Source organism: Halichoerus grypus, chromosome 10, assembly GCF_964656455.1.
Source record: "Halichoerus grypus chromosome 10, mHalGry1.hap1.1, whole genome shotgun sequence".
NCBI lineage: Eukaryota > Metazoa > Chordata > Mammalia > Carnivora > Phocidae > Halichoerus > Halichoerus grypus.
Window position 1 is genome coordinate 34934560 of NC_135721.1, and position 9629 is coordinate 34944188.

Consider the following 9629-nt stretch of genomic DNA (forward strand, 5'->3'; position numbering starts at 1 on the left):
ACTAATGAAATGACGTAGCAAAAAGGGGGACAAAAATCTTTTGTGAAAGAGGCAGAAAAGAAGGGAAAATAGCAAACTGTGGCTGACCCTGCTAGTTACTTATCCAAAAGCCCTTCCACCACCTGCGTCTATGCTGACAGGGTCAGCCCCCCATTGACACCGACACTGACAGGGCTCAGAATCCACTGTGGGTGGGGTCGGTGTGTGGCCCAGTGCTGGCCGACAAAACATGAAAGAAATATGTTGGGTACTGCCTCCCATTTTATCCTACCTGGTGCAGCATGTAAAGAATCCTTCACCCTTTCTGCTTTTAGATACGGACACCTGAGGACTCTGTAAAGGTGAGAGGAGCCATCCCAGCTAGATGAGGATGACAGAGCACAGTGACAGCAAGGGCTGGTCTTGAGGACATCACGAGCCACTTATCCACCCTGGGAGAACCTACTTCCAGACCTTTTGTGGAATGAGACTGACTGTAGAGACACTAGCTTTAACAGGTGCCCTGAAGAATCCTAACTGAAACTAGACTCAAAAATTTCACTTAAGAGCCAGAGTAGAAAACTATAAAACAAATTATTTATTATAATGATCCCCTTCATATCTATAAAATTATTAAACTCCTCATATTTTCAGATATTTTAAGATTTCTGCATCAGGATAAAAACGCAAGCACACGTTCATCTTCACCACCTCCTGAAACCCCACAAAAAATGATTAAAACATTTTAAAAGGTATTAAACCCTGAATGTAGGACAATGAAAGAGAGACCACCTGTCAACAAGATATTTCAACAAATTTCTGGGGCGCCTGAGTGGCTCAGTCGTTAAGCGTCTGCCTTCGGCTCAGGTCATGATCTCAGGGTCCTGGGATCGAGCCCCACATCGGGCTCCCTGCTCGGCGGGAAGCCTGCTTCTCCCTCTCCCACTCTCTCTGCTTGTGTTCCCTCTTTCACTTTGTCTCTCTCTGTCAAATAAATAAATAAAAAATCTTTAAAAAAAAAAAAGATATTTCAACAAATTTCTGCTGCATGGAAAAAAGATGGAAGCATGTTCTTCTATAAAGAGAGGAAGAAGTCCCTAAGAGGAACAAGATCTGCCAGGCAGAGAACACCATGATTTGGGTCAGCAGGCAGGAAGGACTGGGGAGGGAGGGGTAATTAATGTGTGTCTAAGGGAATATATTATGAAGTTCTACAGATGAAGACAACCACAATGGCTGGGATTTGCTTTATATATTATGTTATGTTATATTATATTATATTATATTATATTATATTATATTATATTATATTATATTATTTATGTTATGTTATATTATATTAAATTAATTAAATGATATCCATAACATCTAAACTATAAAGGCAATCAATCTTAAGGCAATCTATGGGCTTTATATTATTTAGGAAGAGAGTAAAGATACTGATTAAATTCAGATTTATTTAAGGCCCTTTGATAAGAAGTCTGGCTTTTTAAAAAGTCTGTTCACAGAAAATCTGAGCCAGCTAGCTTCCCCTTTCTCTTATCTCACCCCCCTCTGCTCTCCCTCCTTACCAGAGGATTTGTCTCTAATAAATAAAGTTAATGAATGACCTGGGGAGAATTACAGTTGCCAAATAAGTTTTCTATACACCAGGGTTAAAGCCCATCCTATTCTGGCATTGGGCATTCCTCAGCCTAACAGCTAGTTCCCTGCCCCTTGAAAATCCCTGCCCACCTACAAAGAACTTCACTCTCATTCAGGGGATAATACTGTAGGAAAGAGACCTATATATACAACAGTAGAAGAATCCTGGACTGCTATCTGGAATAATCAAACTAGTTCCTCATTCTTTTTTTTTTTTTTTAAAGATTTTATTTATTTATTTATAGGACAGAGAGAGACACAGTGAGAGAGGGAACACAAGCAGGGGAAGTGGGAGAGGGAGAAGCAGGCTTCCTGCCGAGCAGGGAGCCCGATGTGGGGCTTGATCCCAGGACCCTGGGATCATGACCTGAGCCGAAGGCAGATGCCTAATGACTGAGCCACCCAGGCGCCCCTAGTCCCTCATTCTTAAATAAAAATGGATAACCCAAGGACCACCAGATATAATTTAAAAAACCAGCAACATGGAAGATAAAATTTACGATTAACCAAAATTAAATAAATAAATAATCGAAGTCCAGAGGAACCAAAGAAAGAATTCTCTTTCCCAAGTGTAAATAAAAAGACAAAGAAACAAAAACTTTTAATGGGGAGACAAAAGACCAAGAATAGTCCAGGAGGTTCAATACCTGACTCCAAGGTGTTTCAGGAAGAAAGGGACAAACAGAAGTAAAAAAAAAAAAGATCTTCTAGGAAAAGAAAATCTTCCAGAGCTTATGAGAGACAAGAGTTTTCAAGTTGAAAAGACCAACTGAGTGTTTAGCAGGATAAAAATGACACCTAAATACATCGTGATGAAATTTCAAAACACCAAGGCTGAAGAGAAAAGGCCCGAACAAGTCAATTACAAAAGAATGATCATCACTGAATGCAAAGAAACCTGACAATATCTTCAAAGATTTAAGTAGAAATTATTTTTACTGTATAATCGGCCAATTATGATTCAAACGTAGGGGCTGAGAGTCTTCTGACCAGGTCCCAGGATCTGAGGCTACAGTAGGCCAAGGATCTACCATAACTCTGCCTCAGCCACTATGCTGACACTGAGCAGTTTTTATAGTTGCTGTCACAACAAGTCTGTAATCTTCAGGTTTAGCTTAGTTTTTCCTAGATCCTTAGTTATACCATGAGGTAATCCTTCCATTTGATTCAAATGGACCAAAGCCTCCAACTCCAATGAGACTGCAGTGAAATTTTCTCTTTTGCTTGACTGAATTCTGCATTTCTCAGCAGTCTTCAAACATTTTTATTGCCTGCCCACTGTAATGTCTTATAGCAAAGTCATGGTAGACATATTACAAACCACTGTGGGAACATTTTTCTCAAGGATATTAATAAGTAATTCATGGTGTTATTGTGAAAATTAATCAAGAGGTTTTAGAGTGTGGACCACACTGCTTGGGACATAATAGAGTACAGAATAAATGTACAGAGTAGAGAATAAATGTAAGTTGCTGCTTTATAACATTTGTCATTCTCTACTTAATCTTACCATTCCATCACTATTTAGACCTGGGAGATAAAGATAATTGCAAGAAGTTTTTTTTTTTTTTAAAGATTTTTATTTATTTATTCATAAGAGACAGAGAGAGAGAGAGAGAGAGAGAGAGAGGCAGGCTCCCCGCTGAGCAGGGAGCCCGATGCGGGACTCGATCCCAGGACCCTGGGATCATGACCTGAGCCGAAGGCAGACGCTTAACCATCTGAGCCACCCAGGCACCCGCAAGAAGTATTTTTAAATACATTTTGGAAAATTTCATTCACTGTTACCTCAATATTATTTCCCATTATTATTTTGTCTTTTTAGAAATTGTACCATAAAAAAAGGAAAGAAATAACACCTCAAACAATTTCTATGCTATAAATACTGCCCATTGAAATATAAGTATGGTTTCTGGAAAGTTTATATAATTCAGTAGGTTTTACCTTTGGTAAATATCTCTCCTTTTACTGGCGTCTAGAGCTCCTTTCAATCGACTCTCAGAAAGCAAGCTATCAACCTACAATAAATAGAGACTGTTAGAATATATTGTTAAATACCATATAACCTTAGGAAATAAAATTTTAATTCTCTTTTCCCAACATTTCACAATGAACACTTTTAAACATACAATGAAGTTTAAAGAATTTCACAGTGAACCCCCATATACCCACTACCTAGATTCTACCATTAACATTTTACTATACCTTTTTGATCTATCTATTCATCAATCCATCTTATTTTTTATGTATTTCAAAATAAACTGCAATCCTCATAAATGATGTACCACGAGTATCGCTAATGAGAGTTCAATGTTCAGTAAAAAATTTACATACAATGAAATGCACATATCTTAAATATATATTTGCTGAGTTTTGGCAAATGCATACACCCATGTAACTCTAACCCCTATCAACATATAGAAAATTACCATTACCCCAGAAAGTTCCCAGAAAGGATGTACTCTTTTGTGTCATCCTTTCACACAGCATGTTTTTGAGACACTGCCATATAGAATCATTAGTTTATTCCTTTATACTGCTCGGTAGTATTGTATGAATACATCACAAGTTTGTTTATTCTCATTCTTCTATCTTACACCTTGACTTAGCATTTTCTAAACACTACATGTAACCTTCCCAATGTCCCCCCAAAAGAAATATGTACCCACGTGGGTACATATTTCTTTTGGGTTCTTTTCTAAAGATGATGTGGAGAAGATAAAGTGGATGAAAGAAGAGGAAAGAAGAGAAATTGAAATTCACTAGTTTCTTCTCTACTCTTGCTATTTTGCATCTGAGTGTTAGTTACAAATTCACAGCTGGTGACAGAGTCAGTCATAATAGGCATGACCCAAATGGGCTCTTGATTACTTGTCCACGGACACCAAGTTGGAAATCTGTTTGTTTTTTGCTTCAGGTGTCCATTGTGGAGACAGGGAAAACCTAGCTCCCACTATGAAGAGCCCTTCCCAGACACTCAGGCTATCAGAAGACTCCTGGGACAAGTCTTCTGCAGGTTGACTAATCTTCGTAATTGCTCTGTTTCATCTTTGTCTTAGTAATAATTTTCTTTGTAGTTTACTTCTGAAACTTTCCCGGTTCTCCCACTGTCCCACTAAATTTAAAATCAGATACAGAACCATATTAAGCATCTAGCCGAAGCTCACTTAAGTCAAAGCCTCATCAAGTTTTATTTCTACCAGAAGAGTATTTTGTTTTTATTGCACCACTGTAAAATCTAAAAGTCACTTAAGAAATATTTATCTATCAAATCTTTGTACTTTTTATTTTTTAAATTTTTTATTTTTTTTAAAGATTTCTTTTTTCTTTTTTTTTTTTTTAAAGATTTTATTTATTTATTTGACAGAGAGATAGAAGAGCACAAGCAGAGGGAGTGGCAGAGGGAGAGGGAGAAGCAGACTCTGCACTGAGCAGGGAACCCGATGCGGGACTCGATCCCAGGACCCTGAGATCATGACCTGAGCCGAAGGCAGACGCTTAACCATCTGAGCCACCCAGGCGCCCTTTTTTAAAGATTTTATTTATTTATTTGAGATAGTGAGAGCACAAGCCGGGAGACAGAGGGAGAGGGAGAAGGAGAAGCAGGCTCCCCGCTGAGCAGGGAGCAGGATGCGGGGCTCGATCCCAGGACCACTGAGCCATTCAGGAGCCCCAAATCTTTGTACTTTTTAAATGAGAGTCCAAAACAGGACCAAATATGAGCACTCAGTAAACCTCTTGTCTATCAAAGATTAGACAATAATTTTATTTAGTAATAGATCAAATAAAAAAAGTAAAATTAGCAAAGCGAAATAAGAATTTTGGAAAAAAAAATTAACAAACCATTAATTACTACTTATTTTTTCTTCGTATTTTTTAAAGTCATATATATTTGGTGTTCAAAATTATGAAAATACCAAAAAGTATGAAGAGAAACATAATAAACATCAGCATTCTAGCACACACAGTTACTATCCTGGGATGTTTCCTTCTTTTTTCTATGTATATTAGATATAAAATAATTTTATTGAAATACTGTATGTTCAATTTTATATCTTATTTTTTCTAACTTGATATTTTATCACAAATATTTTCCCTAACACACTAAAATATTTTAACAAATTTTAATCATACTACTATATCCCATCCTAAGTTATTTATCCATTCCCCTATTACTGATCATTTAAGTGATATCCAGTCTTTTCTATTATAAGTAATACTGCGATGAACACTTTTATACATTAATCTCTGTCCCAATAAATTTTTTATTATTATGTATGGCAAATCCTTGGAAATGTAATTACCCAGCCTAGGAGCGTAAATATTTACTACATCTTGTCAAACTGCTTTCCAGAAATGCTGTACGTTATACTCTGGAGCAGCGTATATAAGTTCATGTTTCATCACACCCTCCCCAGTACTGACCATTGAGATTTTTTAAATGTTTGTGATATTTTATTTCCTTTGCAGTTACTTGATTATTTTTTAAGTTGACTTTTCTCATGTTTATGAGTTCCTTGCACTTCTTTAGTTCATATCCTTTGCTAATCTGTCGTATCCTAATATTTTTCTTACCTATTAGGACTATTCTTTGACACATATTTGGTTTGAGTTCATGTGAAGCAAAAACAGCCTTCACTGAAAGATGGCTCAAAGGTAAGGGGGCAATGGAGAGTGGAGGACAGCGATGGGCGCGGAGATGGTTGGAAAAGGTTATTGTTAAGATTAAATTTGGAGGTGAGGTGGGTTATGGGTGTTGTCAGGTTGGAGACTGAGATGTTAAGAGGAGGGGGAGGACGGGTCGATGGGTCACGATTTTCGGGAGGTTCAGCTTCCCGGGGGTTGTGTTTGGGAGCAGGAGGGGTTAGAATCGGGGTTAGTGCCGGGATGCTGGGGTGGGGGAGGGAGCGCTATAACTCGGGAAGGAAGTGGGTCGGGGTAGGCTGCCAGGATTAGGGTGCACCCCAGATCTCGCCCGCCGCCACAGCCCAAGCCACCTCGTGGTGCCCAGGCCCCCGGCTGGACAGCCAGACGATACCTGTAGCTTCAATTCCTGATTGCGGCGCTGCAGGGCCTGCAGAGGATTTCGCTGCCGCCTAGCCAGCATCTCCCTCGCCTCCGCGCTGAGCGCCCAGCGGTCGCCAGGGAAACCACGGCGGCGGCGTGGGAAGGTGACGTAATCACTGCGCGCCCGCCTCGCAGGCGAAAGGAAGAAAAACATGGAGGTCGTCGTCTGTTGTGGTAGCCACCGCGCCACCCCGCAGGTTCTGGCCTTTCAGATTAGGCCCGCTGCCCAGGTAGTCCTGTTTTATTGGCCAGGGTTGGGGTGGAGGTGGGAGAGAATGCCCAGCGGCGTTGGAAACTACATGTCCCACGGTACCTCAGTATTACCACGCCATTACTGTCGGGGTTCTCGGTGTTAGCGGCGTTTGTTTTCTGATGCCAGTTTTGCTAAAGTAATCGTAAGGTACAGTTTAAGCATCTTAAACTCTTAAATTAACTGCAAGGATAGCTTTCCTATGTGGCCTTCATGGGATACATGATTTTGTCGCATATTCTCACATCAAAGGACAGTTTTTAATTCTTTGCCATTTGGGGTTTTGCTGGTTCCATTTCATTTTAGTTTTGCATGTTGTCACGTTGTCCATCCTGAGTTCTGTGAGGACGGTGATTTTGTCTGCTCAACAAGTGTCTGAGCAAATAATTACGATCTCCATTTTGTATCTTTTCTCAGGGAAATTGTAGTAACATTTTCCGAGGTGGTACGGAATCCTCTAAGTCCAATTCCCAAACTTTGCACTACACCCAATAGGAATGATGATGGTACGAGCTCACTTTTCAAATGATGAACTACATAATATAAATGAATGCGCTTCAGTACAACAAACAGGTTGATTCCACAGGCCCAACTACTATGTTACTTATTTGTGTACTTTTTTCTTCAAATATACATAGAGAAGAACGACAAACAGGTGTCCACCTCATTGAATTTTCACACTGAACACACCCTCATGTCACATCACCCAAATTGGGATACAGAACATTACCAGCACCCTAAGTGGTCTTCCCCTCCGAATCCCTACCCACCCTCCTATGCCAAAAGTAAACACTGTCCAACTTCTAACAACAAAAACTTGATTTGCCTCTTAAAACTGTACAACAGAATCATGCAGTGTGTCCCGGCATCTTGTTGGGCTTTTTTCAGTCAACGTGTTTGTGAGATGCATCTGTATCATGGTATGTAGTTGTAATTTGTTCAGTTCTCATTGCTCTCTGGTATTTCGTTGTGTGATACACTCTTAATATACTTATTCGAGCCCTGCATCATTGGACTCCCTGCTCAGTGGGCAGTCTGCTTCTCCCTCTGCCCCTCACCCCACTCGTGTTCTCTCTCAAATAAATAAATAAAATCTTTATTTTTTTAAAAGATTTTATTTATTTGACAGAGAGAGAGACAACGAGAGAGGGAACAAGCAGGGGGAGAGGGAGAGGGAAAAGCAGGCTCCCCGCTGAGCAGGGAGCCCAATGAAGGGGGGGGGGGCTTGATTCCAGGACCCTGGGATTGTGACCTGAGCCGAAGGCAGACGCCCAATGACTGAGCCACCCAGGTGCCCCTCAATAAAATCTTTTTAAAAAATTGACTCAAATAGCCAGACATAGTATTTTTTTTTTTCTTTTCTTTTTTTAAAGATTTTATTTATTTATTTGACAGAGAGATAGAGAGAGAGCACAAGTAGGCAGAGTGGCAGGCAGAGGGAGAGGGAGAAGCAGGCTCTCCACTGAGCAGGGAGCTGGACATGGGGCTCGATTCCAGCACCCCAGGATCATGACCTGAGCCAAAGGCAGCCGCTTAACCGACTGAGCCACCCAGGCGCCCCCAGACATAGTGTTTTCATTAAAAAGGTTTGTAACAGGGACACCTGGGTGGCTCAGTTGTCTCAGGTCATGATCTCAGTCCTGGGATATGCCCCACAGTTGGGCTCCACGCTTAGCAGGGAGTCGTCTTCTCCCTCTCCCTTCGCCTCTCCCCCTGCTCGTACACTCACTCTCTCTAATAGATAAATACAATTTTTATTTTTTATTTTTTTTTAGAGAATTTTTTTTTATTTATTTGACAGAGAGAGACACAGCCAGAGAGGGAACACAGCAAGGAGAGTGGGAGAGGGAGAAGCAGGCTTCCCGCTGAGCAGGGAGCCCAATGCGGGGCTCGATCCCAGGACCCTGGGATCATGACCTGAGCCGAAGGTAGATGCTTAACGACTGAGCCACCCAGGTGCCCCAATAAATACAATTTTTAAAAAGGGGTTTGTAACAGGGCTCACTTGGGCAGCACATATACTAAAATTGGACCGATACAGAGAAGATTAGCATGGCCCCTGTGCAAGGGTGACATGCAATTCGTGAAGCATTCTATATTTAAAAAAAAAAGTTTGTAACAACAAATGAAAAAGGATTGCTATAAGATATTTTTAAATGGATTAATAAATCAGTACTTCTAAGTGATATTGTAAGAGGTAAGCAAAATCCATCATTTATATTTATTTTACATATATATCTGTAAGTAAATTGGAAAAAATATTCTGTATCTGATTTATAAGGACTTCCGTATTTTAAATGAAAAAGGTACAGGGTCATGAATATAGTATAATTCTGTGTTGGTAAAAATAAATAAAACCCCTACATGTGTGTATGAGCAATGGGGAAGGATGCAAAAAGCTTCCTACTCTTGTTCACCTCAAGTGGAAAGATGACTTTAATTTTATACATTTTGTACCATATTCAGGGTTATAACCATTTATTCCGTTGAGGAGCTTGTTAGAAATGCATATTCTCAGGCCCTACCACAGACCTACAGCATCAGAATCTATATTTTAATAATACCCCAGTGTTTCATGTGCATATTTAAGGCTGAGACATACTATTTAAGTATTCAGTGTGCTATAAGGGATGAGATTACTCCGCTAACAGCCTTTTTCATTAATTTATATTTCTTTTGATTTGTAATG

The 9629-nt window shown here is 39.9% G+C and overlaps 1 protein-coding gene and 1 non-coding gene across 7 annotated transcripts in view; one reads left to right on the plus strand and one right to left on the minus strand.

The window, feature by feature from the left end:
* The window catches only part of NPHP1 (nephrocystin 1), a 54950-nt gene extending 48045 nt beyond the window's left edge, over positions 1-6905 (minus strand). For 3 of the 6 annotated variants that reach the window (XM_036070983.2, XM_078056275.1, XM_078056277.1), the window contains exons 1-2: positions 6662-6903; positions 3568-3641 (exon numbers count right to left, since the gene is read on the minus strand). In XM_036070983.2, coding sequence (XP_035926876.2) covers positions 3568-3641; positions 6662-6844 — 257 coding nt within the window. In that variant the 5' untranslated portion in view covers positions 6845-6903. Of the gene's footprint in view, positions 1-3567; positions 3642-6661 lie in introns of all 6 variants that reach the window. The other 3 variants (XM_036070987.2, XM_078056276.1, XM_036070982.2) reach the window with 2 other exon arrangements.
* Positions 6906-8937: 2032 nt separating this feature from the next.
* On the plus strand, positions 8938-9043 carry LOC118522153 (U6 spliceosomal RNA). The gene has a single exon (XR_004910498.1). It is a non-coding gene; the product is annotated as a U6 spliceosomal RNA (small nuclear RNA).
* The last annotated feature ends 586 nt before the right edge of the window (positions 9044-9629 follow it).